The sequence below is a fragment of the Camelus bactrianus genome, chromosome 3, assembly GCF_048773025.1.
Source record: "Camelus bactrianus isolate YW-2024 breed Bactrian camel chromosome 3, ASM4877302v1, whole genome shotgun sequence".
Lineage (NCBI taxonomy): Eukaryota > Metazoa > Chordata > Mammalia > Artiodactyla > Camelidae > Camelus > Camelus bactrianus.
Window position 1 is genome coordinate 116,472,653 of NC_133541.1, and position 18,424 is coordinate 116,491,076.

The window sequence follows — 18,424 nt, forward strand, 5'->3', positions numbered from 1 at the left end:
GCTCGGTCAACTTTCACAGCCACCATCATTGTGGAATACCTTACAGTTCACTAAAACTCACTTTTACTTATATACTATCCATGGGATGCAAGTTCCAGGAGGTTCACTGGTTAGCCTTCCGTAGTAGAATTAAAGTCTTGTCCTCCCAGATGGACTCATGCTAGTGTGAGCAGAGAGGAAGTTAAAGAGGCTGAAGAAACTAGAGACCTTTGGTGTTACCACATCTCCATCATTTAGTGTCTGAGGTCCAAGGGGATGATGAGTTTATCTGTGAGTAATAAATGGTTTATTACACCTGGCTCTCAAATCTTAGCAGGCAATAGAATAGCACATGCCCAGAGTTTCTGATTCAGCAGGTGTGAGCTGGGACCTGAAATCTGTATTTCTAACAAGTTTTCAGGTGACACTGATGCCGCTGGTCTTGGGACCATGCTTTGAGAATCCCTGGCCTAGCACCTTCCTCCTTAAAGGACCAGCAGGAGTGGCATCAGTAGGGAGCTTGATGGAAAGACAAAGCATTAACCCCAGTTTGAAAGAATCAGAACCCACACTTACAAGGTCCTTAGATGATTGTGAAAGTTTGGGAAACAAGGCTTTGATACATAGGTCCTTAAATATGAATTAAGTAAACCATAAACCCAGAATGGGGTCTGAGACAATCCTGCTTCAAATATATTTCTCTCACTCTGGTGATTGAAACATAACTAGTAATACAAAATTTAGAAATGATTATACGGCACTTGAGACCCATGAGCTCTGTCGATGGGGAGCAGTAACTTAAACATCTTCAGCCATGGTATTTTAATTTGGGGGAAAAAAAAAGGAATTGGAACAGATGAACATACAGTTTCTGAATTTAGCAGATCAATTTCATGCTGGATGCAAACTGAAGAAAATCAGTTACCTGTTCTGCTCTCCACTTGGGGGGAAACGTAACGAATAAGCCATTTCACCCCCCCAACAGCAGTGGCTCAGAGTCAGCAGTCAGCTAATCGCCTGCTTTGAAATTATCACTATGGCCAGCTTGTACTTTGTGGCTCTGATGGGTGGTGTAGGGGAGGAAGTGGGGGACCAGATGGTGGAGATGAGTATGTTAGGCCCTGTCTCCTTCCCTCTTGTAATACTAGCCTTAGAACAACAGGAAGACCAATTGCTCTTTTACCTACCTCGAATAACGTTCAGACCTTTCTATTTTCATACTTTCTCTGCAGTCTAGTCTTCTGAAGCATCAGACTGCTGAAGAAAGATATTTACACTTGATTTGATTTTTACGAATAGAAGAACAGACATTTTATTTTTAACTTATCATTCTTTTTCCTTACAAGAGAGTTTCTTTTTGTGTGTTTGGAAGAGGACAAAATATTGGGAGTCTTGAAATCTCAGATTTCTGAGAAATAGGATGGCCCCTGCCATGTCTGAGCCTGAAATCCTGGAATTTCCTTGGAAGCAAAGTAAACCCAAAGTGTTAGATTTATTCTCTCACGTTTCAGCTTGATTTTCCCCCAACATTACACACACACACACACACACACACCCCGCCCCTTCCTGTTCCCCTCCCCTTCAGATCCATCCCTGTCTACTTTACCATGCCTATGCCCATCCCCAGGCAGCTTGTGATTGGTGAAAGCACAGGCCAGTGGTCCGATGCAACATCCTGCCCTGTATTGTGGCTGTTGTTACTTTGGTCAAGGCACCCAGGATCTGAGAAACAGAGTTACTGTGAAGGATGGGAAATTATCTCCTGAGAGAATTCAGGTGAGTCCTGACTCTGGGCACAGCCCTTCTTGGAGAAAGAGAGCAGGGAGAAGGAAGCTAGGTGTATGCATTTGGAATAGGGGGGCAGTTTGACTTGAAGAAGGCTGAACTTGAAGACAGCATCCTCTAAGAACACAGAGACCTCCCAGCTCACCTTCTCTTGGCTTACTTTGCAATCATGGTAGGTTGCCAGATTTACAAAGTAAAAAAACAAGATGCCAGTCAGATTTGAATTTCAGATAAACAGATACATTTTGAAGTATAAATATCCCCATGCAATATTTGGAGCATTATTGCATGGGTCACACTTACACTAAAAAATTGTGTTGTTTACCTGCAATTCAAATTTAACTCTGCATCCTGTATTTTATCTGGCAGCCTTGGCCTATGGTCACCTGAATCTCTACACTTCTCTTTCCTCATCTGAGTAAAAGGCTTCTCTCTTCATTCGTCAGCTTCATGGAATCAATATGAGACTAAACTGTCAGGTTCTTGAAAATTACAGAAGCAAAATAGTTCACTGAAATGCTTTTAATTTAAATAGTACTTTTTTGAGTTTTTTTTTTTTTATCCCTATCCTCATCAAATGCTTTTGAAGCTGTAGAACAGATATGGATAATAAGTATCATTCTTTTTACACCTTGCTTAATATTAAAGATTGTCTCTGCAGCACCCCATTCACCCATCCACTCTCCCGAACTCCTCCCATACAGTCTTATTATATTATATTAAAAAACTAGGTTTAAAAAAAATGGCATGTAATTGGCATATAACATTAAGTATAAGCTGTACAAAGTGTTGATTTGGTGCATTTGTATATTGCAATCTAATTACCACCATAGACTTAGCTAATACCCCATCACCTCTATCATGTCAGATAACTTCACATAATATCATTTGTTTTTCTGTGCTACAAACAATTAAGATCTAGTCTCAATAGCTGTGAAGTTTATAATACAGTACTGTTGACTATAATTGCTATGTTGTGCATTAGATCTCTAGGACTTATTTATTTCCTAGTTGCGAGTTTGTACCCTTAGACAACATCTCTTCAATTCCACAACTCCTCAGCCAGGTAACCACCATTCTACTCTGTCTCTATGAGTTTAGCTTTTTAAGATTCCACCTATAAGTGAGATTATACAGTATTTGACTTTCTCTGTCTGACTTACTTCACTTAGCATAATGCCCTCAAGGTCCACCCGTGTTGTCACAAGTGGCAGGATTTCCTTCTTTTTCATGGCTGAATAATATTCCATTACATATCTATATGGACTCTTGAACAATGCAGGGTTTAGAGGCACTGACCACTCCACAGTCAAAAAGCCACATTTAACTTTATAGTCAGCCCTCCATATCCACAGTTCTGTGTCTGTAGATCACGCGGTACCGTAGTAGTATTTATTGAAAAAAAATCTACTTGTAGTTGGACCTATATGGTTGTTCAAGGTTCAACTGTATATACATATGTATATAACAATATTATATTCAAGGGTCAACTGTGTGTATATATGTATACATATTTACATCACATCTTCTTTATCATTCATCTGTTGACAGATATTTATATTGTTTCCATATCTTGGCTATTGTGAATAATGCTACAGTAAATATGGGAGTGCAGATTATCTCTTGGCTATCCTGTTTTCATTTCTTTTGTATATATACCCAGAAACAGGATTGCTGGATCCTAGGATAATTCTATTTTTAATTTTAAAATAATTTTTGTAGTGGCTGAACCAACAGTGTACAAGTGTTCCTTCTTCTCTACATCCTTGCCAACCCTTATTATCTCTTGCCTCCTTTTTTTCTCTTTCATTCTTGATAGTAGCCATACTAACAGGTGTGAGGTGATCTCTTACTGTGATTTTGATTAATTTGCATTTCCCTGATATTCAGTGACGTTGAACATTTTTTCTGTACCTGTTGTTCATTTGGATGTGTTTTTTAATACAACTAGGTTGATTTGGTGACACAGCGCTCTAATCACATTACTCCTGTGTTTCAATGAGCAAATCCATTCCCACTAGCTAGCAGTTGAAATGTAGACCACTCATTCTGGAGTTTAAAGTCCTATATATTCTGTTTTAATCACTCCCTCCTTGTTTTCTTCCCACTTTGGGCATTGCCTCCACTGTCTTATGTAGCAGCTGACCTCTAATGAAGTTACTAAGAAGTCTCTCAAAGGCAATTGTTACTTTGAATATATCTTTGCAGCCTCTGTGACTCCCTAGAATTTAGAGCAAAACATGGATTTAAAGAATGTGTACTTAGTTTAGTTAAAAAAACTTTTCTTCCCTTTGTGTCATAAATGTGTTATATGGACTTTATACCCTTGTCAATCTGACCACTTGTTAATTTTTTGAGTTCAACCCTGCCTGCCTTGGCTGTCAGAACTCTTGCTCCAAAGTTCACTTTTCAATCATTTTTACATACCATATTCATTCTGCAGTGCTCTGGCCAAATGCTACATCTTCCTGATCTCTGCCAGAAATTATTATTTTATTTTTTTTTACTATTCTATGCCTTGTAAACAGTTATATACATTGATGACAGTAAACACATCCTGCCTAGTGTCATGACTACATGTGTGTAAGTCTTTTAGATAGTGGATTCTTTGACTACAAGGGCAGTGTCTTTGAACTCTTTGAGAAACCCTTGAAATTCTTGCTCATACTCTGAAGGAAGGCTCTCAATAAATGTTTTCTGGCTGATATGAAAAAGCACATGTGATTCTCATTCAAGAAAAGCAGAAGGTAAACTTATCTGCTTCAGAATACTGAGACCCAAAGGAGATTTCTTTTTTTTTTTTTTTTGTCTCCCTCTTTATGTTGATTTTCAAAATTTCTGACATGTATCTATTACTGTGTTGTGATAGGGTTGGTGATCTCTTTTGGAACAACCCTGAATTTATCTTACTTTATTAATAGTAAAGCAGCAAGAGGATGCTGATTCAATTAGACCATGTTGTAAATGAAGCCAGTTAAGACTCAGAGAGATAGGAGTGTCTTGGTTTGCTCACCTTTGTGGTTGGAAAAACCCCTTCTCATTCTGCTCTTCAGCCATTCCTGTTTAGGATCTTATACCCAACTCCTGGAGAAGCCTATTGGCTGGATTTCAGTTCTATTTTAAAAATCCAGGCTGATGTGAAGAGGAAAGGGGTGGAGGTACCCTCTGGAGCTCTCATGATTGGCATCTATGAATGATGCCTCTGCAGTCCAGGGGCTTTTCTAGGTCCAGCATGCCGCTACACTCAGGACAGCTAGATTCAGCAGTACTCAAGGAACTCACAAGGCTGAGTGAAGTACTCAACTTACATTGATTGTAACAACTGATAATTATCTCAGGCTTTATCTCTGCCCTGCACATTCTTAGGAAATTTATTAGATTATCTCATTATTTTTCCGTATCTACTATCCAAAGTGGTAGTTATTATCCTCACATACTGTGATCTTGGGAAAATGCAATATTAAATATGAAAATGTGTCACATAGTTGGATACGCTGATTAATTGGTGATGGGAGATATTTTATTCTCAGTGAGTAAAATATAGGTAATTCCTGTCTAGAGCACTCTTTATTGGCGAACTTGGTAAGGCAGGTTAGCAGCATTTCTTGAAGGTCATACAATCAGATAAAAGAAATGGATAGTTTCTGATAAATAATTCACTGGGAAATCATGAAGCTGGATTAAACTTATATTTGATAATAGTCCTTCTTTACTTGTAATCCTGGACAAATTCCTTGGTTTCTGGGATTCCATGTCCTTATGTCCACAATGGGGATAATAATGTTGCCAGATCCTAGCTTCAGTTGTGAAGATAAATGAAACAATGCATGTATGTTAACAGGGACATTGTAGGCTATTAATCACTGATGGCTATTATTCAATTACTTTTGTACTCTGAAGTCAGATTTTTTTCAGGTTCTTGAGCCATAGTGTATTTTGCTTTAGTGAATTACTCATAGAAATTATTTGGTTCACAAGGAACCAAATTCCATGCACTGCAGATAAGACTGACAACAAAATGGAAACATTCCACCTCATAGAACTTGTTTTATTAACAGAAAGGAGTTACAGACAATTATATAAATTATACAGTTCAGGTAGTTAAGAGTACTATGAATTAAATATAGCAGAGGAAGGAGTGTGATGTTATGAAGATCTAATCTCTGAGGAGAGACCTGGATAATTGAGAATAACCAGATTAGGCAAAAATCTGTGGGATTCACTACCAGACAGAGAGAATATATATATATAGTCTTTATATATACTATATAAAGGCCCTGAGGAGGGTCTGAGTATGGTGTGCACTGGGATTAGGAGCACAGGAGGACATGAGGTTACTAAGGTGAGCTGAATCACTACTCGACAACTCCGTATTTTATAGCTGGTTGTCCTGCACTCCTTTCTTTCTCTTTGTATTGAGATATAATTCGTATGTAAAAATTTGCATATTTAAAGTATACATATTGTTAAGTTGTCACATATGTAAACTCCTGTGATATCATCACCCTGATCAATGTGCTAAATATACTCCTCACCTCCAATTTCCTTGTGTTTTCTTCTCTGTTTTTTTTTTCTTAACTTTTTTGTTGAGTTATAACCATTTTACAATGTTGTGTCAAATTCCAGTGTAAAGCACAGTTTTTCAGTTATACGTGAGCATGTATATATTCATTGTCACATTTTTTTCTCTGTGAGCTACCATAAGACCTTGTATATATTTCCCTGTGCTACACACTATAATCTTGTTTATCTGTTCTACATTTTCAAATCCCACTTTGTCTCTTCCCACCCCCCGGCCCCTTGGCAACCACAAGTTTCTATTCTATGTCTATGAGTCTGTTTCTGTTTTGAACTTACTTTTATTTTATTTTATTTTTTTTAGATTCCACATATGAGTGATCTCATATGGTATTTTTCTTTCTCTTTCTGGCTTACTTCACTTAGAATGACATGCTCCAGGAACATCCACGTTGCTGCAAATGGTGTGATGTTGTTGGTTTTTATGACTGAATAGTATTCCATTGTGTACATATACCACTTCTTCTTTATCCAGTCAGCTGTTGATGGACATTTAGCGTGTTTCCATGTCTTGGCTATTGTAAATAGTGCTGCTATGAACATTGGGGTGCAGGTGTCATCCTGAAGTAGGGTTCCTTCTGGATATATGCCCAGGAGTGGGATTCCTGGGTCATATGGTAAGTCTATTCCTAGTCTTTTGAGGAATCCCCATACTGTTTTCCGTAGTGGCTGCACCAAGCTGCATTCCCACCAGCAGTGCAGGAGGGTCCCCTTTTCTCCACAGCCTCTCCAGCATTTATCATTTGTGCACTTTTGAATGATGGCCATTCTGACTGGTGTGAGGTGATACCTCATTGTAGTTTTGACTTGCATTTCTCTAATAATTAGTGATATTGAGCATTTTTTCATGTGCCTATTGATCAATTAGTATGTCTTCCTTGGAGAATTGCTTGTTTAGGTCTTTTGCTCATTTTTGAATTTGGTTGTTTGTTTTTCTCTTATTAAGTCATATGAGCCGCTTATATATTCTGGAGATCGAGCCTTTGTCAGTTTCACTTGCAAGAATTTTCTCCCATTCTGTAGGTTGTCATTTTGTTTTTCTTATGGTTTCCTTTGCTGTGTAGAAGCTTCTAAGTTTCATTAGGTCCCATTTGTTTATTCTTGCTTTTATTTCTATTGCTTGAGTAGACTGCCCTAGGAGAGCATTTTTGAGATTATGTCAGATGATGTCTTGCCTACATTTTCTTCTAGGAGGTTTATTGTATCTTAACATATTTTAAAGTGCACAATACCTTATTATTGACTATAGGTGCTATGTTTACTGCAGATCTCTGAAACTTACTTATGTAGCATAACCAAACTTTATATCCATTGAACAACGCCCCATTTCCTCCTCTCCCCAGCCCTTCGCAGCAACCACTCTACGTTCTGTGCCTATGAGTTTGTCTATTTTCAATTCCACATGTAAATTGAAATTATGCATTATTTGTCCTTCTGTGACTGGCTAATTTCACCTAAACATAATAGCCTCAAGGTTCACCCATGTTGTTGTAAATGGTAGAGTACTTTCTTTTTTATGGATGAGTAATATTCAATTGTATGCATATGCCAGGTTTTCTTTATCCATTCATCTATGAGTACACATTTGTGTTGTTTCTATATTTTGGCTATTGTGAATGATGCTACAATAAACTTAAGAGTGAAGATACCTCTTTGAGATCCTGATTTTGATTTCTTGATATATATCCAGAAGCAGGGTACATACTGGATCATATGGTTATTATGTTTTTAATTTTTTGAGGAGTCTTACATAATTTTCCATAGTACCTGCACCATTTGGCTACCTACCAATGATGCACAAGGGTTCCAATTTCTCCACACCTGCCGTGTGTGTGCATGTGTGTGTGTGTATAGATAGATTTATTTATATATATATGTTTTTGATAACAGCCATTCTAACAGGTGTGAGGTGATAACTCAATGTGACTTTGATATACACTTCCCTGATAAGTAGTGATGTTGAGGACCTTTTCATGTACCATCTGTATGTCTTCTTTGGCAATGGAGGGAAAAATGATACAACCGTTCTTAAAGAGTTTAATTCAAATATGTTCTGCAATGAAAAATGCTTCCTTCTTCTCAAGGTCAATCAGTATTTATGGAAAGCCTATACGTGACAGCACTCTTGACCTCAAGAAAAAATTAACACAGAGGACAGATTACAGTCCTCTGATGCTGATGAAAAAATTGCTAAACCACTTCAAGAAGCACTGTACTTAATCACTGTTCTGTAACTTTAAAAAATTAGAGATTATATAGCTGAGAAAGGATAAAAACTTTTCAAGTTGACTTCTGCTATAAAGTGTAATTTTTAAGAGTGTATAGAATGATGATTTAATACATGTATATGTTGCAAAATGATTACCAGGGTGTGATTTCTGATGTCAAGTCATGTGTAATTTCCACTACATCACAACAGCCTCTTTTCAAGATAGGGCAGACGTTAATGTGTTCTAGGTAGAAGCATAAATACTGTGCTGTAGAAACAAGAGGAAAGAATGAATGGAATTCTGAACTGGAAAGACAGGAAGGAAGGACATGTTTGAGGAACTGCTGTTTGGATTGTGCTGCAAATGTTAGGAACGTTGACCAAACTGGAAAAGACTTTCTAAAGTGCAGGGACAGTGTGCGAAAATGTATGAGTTTGAAGTATATGGTGGTTCAGGAAATACAATTAATTAATTGTCTGGTAATTATAACAAATTGTTCATGAACAGATCCAATTGGAGAGGGACTTGAAAATGAGATTCAGCATTTGATGATAAAGTCTTCTACAGATACTAACTACTATATATAAAATAAACAGCAAGTTTCTTCTCTGTAGGATTATATTCAATATCTTGTAGTAAGAATATATGTATGTATATTTATGACTGAAACGTTATGCTATACACCAGAAATTGACACAACATTGCAAACTGACTATACTTCAATAAAAAACCAAACACGATAAAACATAGCTCACGAAAATTAAAAAAAAAGAAACATTCTTGTGTAAAAAATACATTTCATTAGACAACAAAATATAAAAAGTCTTCAAAAGCACTTGGGAAATGATAATGTAGTGAAAATTTATGAGTTGGAGAAAGATGTAATGTGGCTTATATTTTAAAGAGAATTGTATGTCCTCAGTGTGTAAGGTGAAATGAAAGAGAAAAAATGGACAAAGTTAAGGAACTCTTAAAATACACCAGTCAACAGATGGTGAAGAGCTAAAATTCAGCAGGAACAACCAAAATGAAAAAAAGACGTTTGGTGAAAGTAACTGCATTTCCAACGCTTGGCAGTCATTTAGATCACAGATGTGATGTGAGAGAAGGATAAAATTATTCCCCCAAATGAAATTTAAGATTATTCCTGGTGTTTCCAGGGGACCTTTCCGTAATTAGAGAATCTTGGCAGATGCTGTATATATTTGGAGATGGAGGAAACACAGAAACAGAGAGGCAGTGATAGATCTTAGGTGAGATGGAACTGGAGAGTCCCAGCTTCCTCTTACAGCTGTCAAACAAATCCCTATCAAATCTGCCAGATGGAGGAAACAGAAATGATAAGAATCAGACTCAACCCACTCCCTTTCCTTTTCCTATGATAACGTTCTTTACTTTCTCCAGACGCAACCGTGACCCCGTGCCTCTGTGTGGTCATTCACCCAATGAAAGAGCTATGAGTCTTGCACCAAGGGTTTTCCAGATCTATTCTCAGCCACTCTACTCCAATGGTACTGAGGGGAAAAGGAAATGATATTTATCAAGCAGCTGAAGAGTGCCAAACATATTGTACAGTTGGGTTAAATCCTCCTAATAATACAATGAAGGAGACATTGTTATCCCCATTTGTACAAGTTTTGAAATTTAGAGCACAAAGGTTTCAGACTCACAGTTAGCAGAGGCAGTTTAAGTCATTAGACACAAAATCAGCAAGACGCCAAAGCTTGCAAGCCTTGTCTGCTTACTTGAGAGAGGACTTATGTAAGACTTCTTTTCAAGAAGAAGGTATATCCAGGCTGTGCTCTAGGCCTTCTGGAACATGGGAGGGTGTGAAGCCTGATGATGGTTCTCTGAGGGGACCGAGGGGATGCAGGGTTAGCCTTCTGCCTGCTGCTCATCTAAAGGATTCAATATTAAATGGATAATCAGGAATGTTTCCTTCTTCTGGAAATCTGTACCTGACACACACATTACGTTTAGAATGTATGAATCTTCTCTCCATCTACTCAGTGATGGAGTTCACAATGTCCTACCTCCAAATGCAGCATCTTGGTATATTGACTATTTTAAGCTGAAGGAGTTTGAGGAAACAGCAGAAGCAGGACAGTTATTCTGACCTCCTCACCCTTTCCGTTCTTCCCTGAAAGCATGAACTAAATCGCTCACTTGAAACATGCTCTCCTGTACCAGGAGGAAGGGAGAAATTCTTATCACCAGAGACAAGGAACTGAGGACCAAGAAAGCTATATAAATAAACCGTGTTACATCGTCACCATTTATTTCCCTTAGCCCAAACCCCTTTGCCTTGTCAATTCTTCACAGATGTTTTGTTTCTTTGTCTAAAAGGTATAAAAGCTTCCTGTTCTGCTTGTTTCTTCTGGTCTTCATTCTCTTGTGAAGGCTCCCATGTATATGCAAAAATTAAATAAAATTTGTATGCTTTTCTCCTGTTAATCTGTCTTATGTCAATTTAATTTTAGGCCCAGCCAGAGACCTAAAGAAAGCAGAGGATAAGTTTTCCTCCTTTACATCATCTAACTATCTATCTGAAGTTTGTGTGTACCTATGAACACATCATGCAAACGGGCCCTAATTGATGAAAAATAATAGGACAATTTCTTAATAATGGCACAAAAAAACTTTAGAACTATAGATTGATAGTTTTATTATTCTTGATCATCTTGAATATCTCATGATCTCTCTATGACCCAGAATTTCAAAGGTGATAGTTTAAAGGAAGATTCAATAACAGAAAATCTATACTACCTCTGGTGGAATTAGACACAGTCTTAATTTCCTCAGACAAGATGGATTTAGAACTTGTAGAAGTTTTTTGGAGAAATCTTCATAACTGAATCTCTATAACTGTTCATAAAGAAGCCATGCATTCCTGCTCAGGACTAAAATAATCAAATTAAAACCTTGGATATTTCCCAGAGAATAAAGCTTTAGTGTGCCCCTGACTTTAGAAAGCAGAGACAGTAAACAAAATATAGGAAAATCGGCCTTAAGACAAACTTGATTCATCGTCTCATCAATTCTGCCATTACTTTTTTAAAAATTAATTTATTTTTTACTTGAAGTATAGTTAGTTTACAAATGAAGATGAATTCTGCCATTACATTTTAAATGCACCAAGTGCTTGGCCAGACATTAGAGACTGGAGCATCTGAGGCAAAGTTCCAAGGCTGAAGCAGGTGAATTTTCCTCATGTAGGTGATCACGTAGACTTCCCCTCTTTATTCTCATTAGCTAATATTTAAGCAACGGTAGAATGTAATGAATTTTGGTGATGCTGTTATGTTTTCCAAAAAAAAAAATAAAGAATGGACTAGAGATTTTCAAAACTAACTCGTCCTTGAGACCACTGAGAAGTATTTTGTATTGCCATTTTCATTCAATTTTTAATAAAGTTGTAGGTGCTTTAAAAGTGGAGAAAAGAATAAGGAAATCACCACAAAGAGAGAAACTGAGGCGTGGTAGAAAGTGGTAGCAAGTGTAAGATGTCCTTAGTTTAAGCCCCTGTCATGAGATTCTTTTGCCTATTTTTAAAATTAACCATACTCCCTAGTTCTTATTTATTTAATTTATTATGTTATTATGATATATTTGTTTTATATATTTTATAATGTATATTATATAATATGTAATGTTTATTATATATTATATTCTTTATTATTTTATTATTTGTTATTATTTTCCCCAGTTTTATTGAGATGTAATTGACATATAACAGTGTATTGGTTTCAGGCGTACAGCCTAATAATTTAACATTTGTTTATACTGCAAAATAATTGCTACAGTAAGTTTAGTTAACATTGATCACCTCACACAGTTGCAGTTTTCTGTGTGTGATGAGAACTTTTAAGATCTTCTCTATTAGCAACTTTCAAATCTATAATAAAGTGTTATTAACTGTAGCCACCATGCTGTACGTTACATCCCCAAGACTTACTTATTTTATAACTGGAATTTTGTGCCTTTTGACCACCTTCACATATTTCTCTCACTCCCTGCCACCCCTCACTTCTGGCAACCATCAATCTCTTCTCTGTATCTATGTGCTGGTGACTTTAAGATACCACATTGAAGTGCGATCACATATATAGTATTTGTCTTTCTCTGTCTGATTTTTTTATTTAGCATAATGCCCTAAAGGTCCATTGCATACTCCGCAGTTCTTAACCTATTATCAACTTTCACCTATGGAAGACCATTCTCACTATTTTTTCTCCTTCCTCCCTGATTCTCAATCTCACTCCTGTTCCCATAAGTATCAATTTTAGCATATTTCACCTGTAACCTTAGGGAGAATGGATCTATTTATCTAAAATTTGAATACATACAAATGATAATATGATGTCAGATGAGTCTATTATTTACTTTCTTTACTCATCAATATCTTTGAGATCTATAATTGTTAGAGTAAGTGCATCTGCTATGTAGCTGCTTCTGCGTGTTCATTATCTGCACTCACTTCATACCATTCATTCACTGCCAACCCTCACACCAAAGTCTTTCTGTGGACATTGAGAACACACCTCTTATATCCCTTTGGAAGGAGTGACCTGGAATACACCCTGTTTCTTTTCTAAGAAGAGGCTGCACCTTCTACTCCCCCTTTCTGGATAGCTTCTGAATCTCCACATCCATTCCTACACTTGGAATACGCATGTTTCCTAATTTTGCCATTCATTCATTTTAATATAAATTTGTATCCAAGTGCTATTTTAATTTTCATTTTTCTGGTTGTTTGTTGGTGATTTTCTGTATTTATTCATATGCTCGTTAGGCACCAAAGCTTCTTTCAAATGTTTACTGTTCAAATCCTTTACTCATCTTTTTTTTTTAATTTGGTTTCTTGCATTCTTGTGGATTAGCAAGCACCTTTTGAATACTGCAGACTCACCTCTTGAGTGTTAACCAAGTTAAAGTAAAAAATACTCAATGACACATGTGAAAGATGGCAAAGAAGACCTGATTTTACAGTCTAGGAGAGAGATGGGGCTCAACCCCAAGAATGGCATGGGCAAGTGGGGATTTATAACTATGGAACAGAGTTGGGGGGGTGGTCAGTGGGTGAAAAATTGCTAAGAAGAAATAGGGATAAAGGTGATTCGGCTAAACCAACGTGAGTGAATTCTTGCTGAAGACAGGCCGGGATGATCAGATATTACTTGGGGGATGGTGGAGGATGAAGAATTTGAGCTATCAGGGGCGAGGTTTCTAGTAAAAGTTTCATAGCAAGATTCTTGTTAAAACTGGATTTTACAAGGAAGTGCATAGATGGGACTAGGAGGAGGTTCAGGAGACTGACTAATGTTGGCTCACACAAAGAATTTCTGTTAGCTATTACAAATACCTGTTCTTACTGAGCATCTATATATTAGTTACATTTTTTATTTACTGGAAATCCTAAATGTTGATATTATAGAATTTGTCATCTTTTTGCCTCATGGTTCGTGATTTGGTGCTTTCAAAATAATTAAATTTCCTTTCATTGATTTCTATATTAAAGCAAAATTTGCATATAGTGAAACAAGCAAATGTTAAGTGTAAGACGTGAGTTTTACAAATGTGGATACCTATATAACTGGTACCCCAATCATGATATATATATATATATAATATATATAATTTTTTCATTATCCCAGAAAGTTTCCATGCCTCTTGTCAGTCAGTCACCTCCAAACACTGTTCCGATTTCTATTCCCATGTTTGCCATTTTGTAAATGGTCCCATACAAAAGAACATACTCTTGCATTTATCTTTTACTTAACATTAATGAAAGAGATTCATCCACATTGCATGTACCAAAGTTCATTCTTTTTTTATTCTTTAATGTTCCAGAGTTTATTTATGTGCAAAGATACAAGATTATGATTATACATTCTTCCATTCATAGCATTTGAGTTGCTTCTGATTTTTGGCTATAATGAATCAAGCTACTAAAAATACTCACGTACAAATGCTTTTGTGGATATGTGTTTTGAGTAATTTCCTAGGAGTGGAACTGAAGAAGTTTTTCCCCATTCTTATATGACAAAGCTATTATTCTGACATTTCTTTGATTGACTTTGTTATTTACATCATCAATCCCTATTAGTATATAGCTTAAATTAGGAATTTTGCTTTTTTCTCTCTCTCATACTAAGCCACACTTTGCGATTTCATCTACTAGTAGAGCCACTCTTTTCTCTTTGAACTGTAGTTCCTTCTTTATTATATTCAAGTTTCTACATATAGATGGTTCTGTTTCTTTGTACTCAATTTAAAAAAAATTGGCCTATATCTTTATTGGCAGCACACAGTTTTTATTATTATGACTTTGTAGTATGACTTGGTATCTGGTGTGATGTTATCCTCAATGACATCATAGAGGTTTGACATAAGAAATACAAGACAGAGCAGCTTTTTTCCCCCAGTCAGATGGGTTTTAATATAAAGAATTTGGTTCTTACAAAATCATTGGAATGACTCAAGTTGTAGGTTTGAGGCTGGGCCTCTTATAAAGATACTCTCACCCTACAGAACTGACTGAGGGGAGCTCCTCCTGCCCAGGAGGCTTCTAGAAGGACTGTCCACTTAAGAATTCTGCACCCCCTACCAACAATGTCTATGAGGCTGGAGAATGGACACCAGAATGTTTATGTGGAGAAAATTCCTCTCTGTGAGCCTGATTTTCAGAGGAAGAGCCATAAAAAGGCCTCTTCTCACTCTGGGCAGCACCTAATTTGCAGCTTGAATATTGGTGGCAAGTGAGTCAGAGGAAGATGGTAATTGCTTTCCTTTCTCTGAAAAGAAGGTAGAATAGATGTTGACATTGCCCATCAACTGTGTCCAGAACCTGCTCTCTTCATCACTCTTCGTTTCAAAATTGATTTAGCTCTTTGAGGACTTTTCCCTCCCATACTCATTAAAAACTTAATTTGTTAATTTTATCAGAAGTGCCATTTTGAATTCTGATTGGGATAACGTTGACTACCTAGAGGGCAAAAAATGCGATGTTAATGCAAATACACTATTCCAATCAAAAATTGTTTGTAACTGTATTTATTCAACTCTTTAATGTGTTTTAATAGAGTTGTAATTTTTGTTTTTTTCTTGCATTCTTTTGTTAGGTTGATTTCGAGATACCATTTAAAACAGCAAATCTATGAAGTACATTATTCTCTAGCCTGGTATTGTTGAAGTGCTACTGAATTTTGTAAGGTCATTTTGTGTCCACCAGCCTTGCTGACTTTCTCATTTATTTTAAAGGTTTGTTAATGTTACTGGGTTTTCTACATAGTTAACACATCAACTATAAAGTTAAAGATTTTTCTCTTCCTTTTCATTTCTTGCAAAGCCTACCTGTTTCTTCTTTCGTTTTTATTAACCTTGCTGTATGTTTTTGATAGATTGCTTTTATCAAAATAAGGAAGTTCAAACTTACATTTTATGAGGATTTTTATTGTTAATGGGGCTCAATATTAGCAAATGGATTTTTTGAAACTATTGAGAAAATCGTGTAATTTTTTTTCTTAGATTCTAAGGTGGTAAATTATGTTAATAGACTTTGTACTGATGATCTACCCTGTTTGGTATAAAACCTTATTGATTGTCATGTGCTTTTTGTTGTTGTTTTGATTTCCTTTTTATTGAAGTATAGCTGATTTACAACATTATATTAGTTTCAAGTGTACAGGATAGTGAGTCAGTATTTTTATAGATCATGCTCTATTCAAAGTTATTACAAGAAAGTATCTATAATTTCCGGTGCTATCTCCTTGTTGCTTATCTGTTTTATACATAGTAGTTTATCTCTCTTAATCCCATACCCTTAACATGTCCCTCCCCCTTTTCTCTCCCTTTTGGTAACCACTAGAATGTTTTCTGTATATGTGAATTGGTTTCTGTTTTGTCTATATATTCATTTGTATTATTTTTTAGATTTCATATATAAGTGATATAAACAGTATGACTCTTTCTCTGTCTGACATTTCACTAAACATAATTTTCTCTAGGTCCGTCCATCTTGTTGCAAATGGTAGAAATCCATCCTTTTTTATGACTGAGTAATATTCCATTTTATCTAGATGACAGAGTAGATATAGTATAAATATGTATGTCTCACAGCTTCTATATCCTTTCATCTGTTGAGGGCACTTAGGCTGTTTCTATTTCTTGGCTATTGTGAATAGCGATGTTGTATAAACACTGCAATATGTGTGTCTTTTTGAATTAGTGTTTGTGTTTTTGTTTTTTTCCAAATATATACCTAGGAGTGGGATTGCTGGATCATATGTAGTTCTATTTTCAGCTTTTTGAGGAATCTCCATACTGGTTTTCATGGTGGCTGCAGCAATTTATGTTTCCACCAACAGTGTATAACGGTTTCCTTTTCTCCACATCCTCTCCAACGTTTGTTATTTGTAGTTTTTTTGATGATAGCCATTCTGACAGGTGTGAGGTGATATTTTATTGCTGCTTTGATTGGCATTTCTCTACTAATTAGTGATGTCAAGCAACTTTTCATGTGTCTGTTAGCCCTCTGTACGTTTTCTTTGAAAAAAATCTATTCAGAACTTCTGCCCATTTCTTGATGGGTTGTTTGTTTGATACTGAATTGTATGAGCTTTTTATATAGTTTGCGTATTAACCACTGGTCGGCCACATCATTTGGAAATGTTTTCTCCCATTCTGTAGGTTGTCTTTCCATTTTGTCAGTGATTTCCTTTGCTGTGCAAAATGTTCAGGTTTAATAAGGTCCATTTTGTTTGCTTTTGCTTTTATTGCTTTTGCCTTTGGAAACTGATCCAAAAAATATTACTACAATTTATGTCAAAGAGTATTCTGCTTATATTCCCTTCTAGGAATTTTTTGGTTATGGATCTTACATGTAGGTCTTAAAATATGGAAAAATCAGCCATTATCTCAGTACTCTGGCAAACATACATTTCTAGGCTTAACTTAGTATCTGCTATTTTAATGATAGAATATTGATAATTTATTAATTCAGTCAACAAATCTTTGTATATCACCAATGTCTGATGTTACCTGAATTCTGCTTGATTTAAAAAAATCTTTTACTTCATGTACAGCAGAATTTAATGCCCAGTTATGTTCAGTAATATTAATGACATCAAACTCTAACTAGGTTCCTACTAAGTTAAGAAGTTTATGCTCCTACTTTTTTTAAACTTTAAAATACAAACATCCCTTGGAAGGTTAAATCTGTGAATCATTAATAACCTCAAGGACAATTACTTTAGTAGATTCTTTCTTCATTGACCAATTTAGGAAAATGAAATCATGAGAAAACTGGACTCTAGGAAGGCAGAAAAAGAACAGAAGACGGCGATGCTGAAATTAAATTTTACCTGATTTTACAATCTATCCTACTAATAATCATTGTATCAAAATCTGACCACTTTTGAGTATTATCCAGAAATCTCTATAACAGAATATATTCTGTAAAAGAAAAGGGTCCCTTCCTCTGCAAATCTGATTTACTTTGTATTTAACAAATTCTATTCCCTGCTTAGTGGTCCTATATGTCAATATCTAACAATGTTTCTTTAACTGTAAACACCAACACTGAGGAAATGACTTCTCTGAATAAAGCCAGTAAACAAGTGTGAAGCTCATAGTCTGAGATATTTTATATGCAGCCCTATATAGAAACAGGACAAGAGACCAACGTTGGGGATTTGATGACAGCGGAAAAAGACCAAAGTAATGCTATGCTTGTTGTACAACAGGTGTAGTGAAAGATTTGATTAACTGAATTATGAGCCTGGCTCTATTGCTAACTGTTGCATAACCACAGTGTAATCACGTTGTCACTCTGGTCACAACTTCATCATTCAGTCTGTGTTTGATTCTCATAA

General features: G+C 36.1%; 1 protein-coding gene and 1 long non-coding RNA gene across 3 annotated transcripts in view; one reads left to right on the plus strand and one right to left on the minus strand.

Annotated features, from left to right (window-relative positions):
• The window catches only part of LOC141577123 (uncharacterized), a 99,391-nt gene that overhangs the window by 59,864 nt on the left and 21,103 nt on the right, over nucleotides 1-18,424 (minus strand). The gene's annotated exons all lie outside the window — the stretch shown is intronic.
• Nucleotides 1,633-18,424, plus strand: part of GCSAML (germinal center associated signaling and motility like) — a 31,415-nt gene continuing 14,623 nt past the window's right edge. The window contains exon 1 of one of the 2 annotated variants that reach the window (XM_074361060.1): nucleotides 1,633-1,755. In XM_074361060.1, the coding sequence (XP_074217161.1) occupies nucleotides 1,727-1,755 (29 nt within the window). In that variant the 5' untranslated portion in view covers nucleotides 1,633-1,726. Of the gene's footprint in view, nucleotides 1,756-15,676; nucleotides 15,813-18,424 lie in introns of those variants that run through there. The other variant, XM_074361062.1, reaches the window with a different exon arrangement.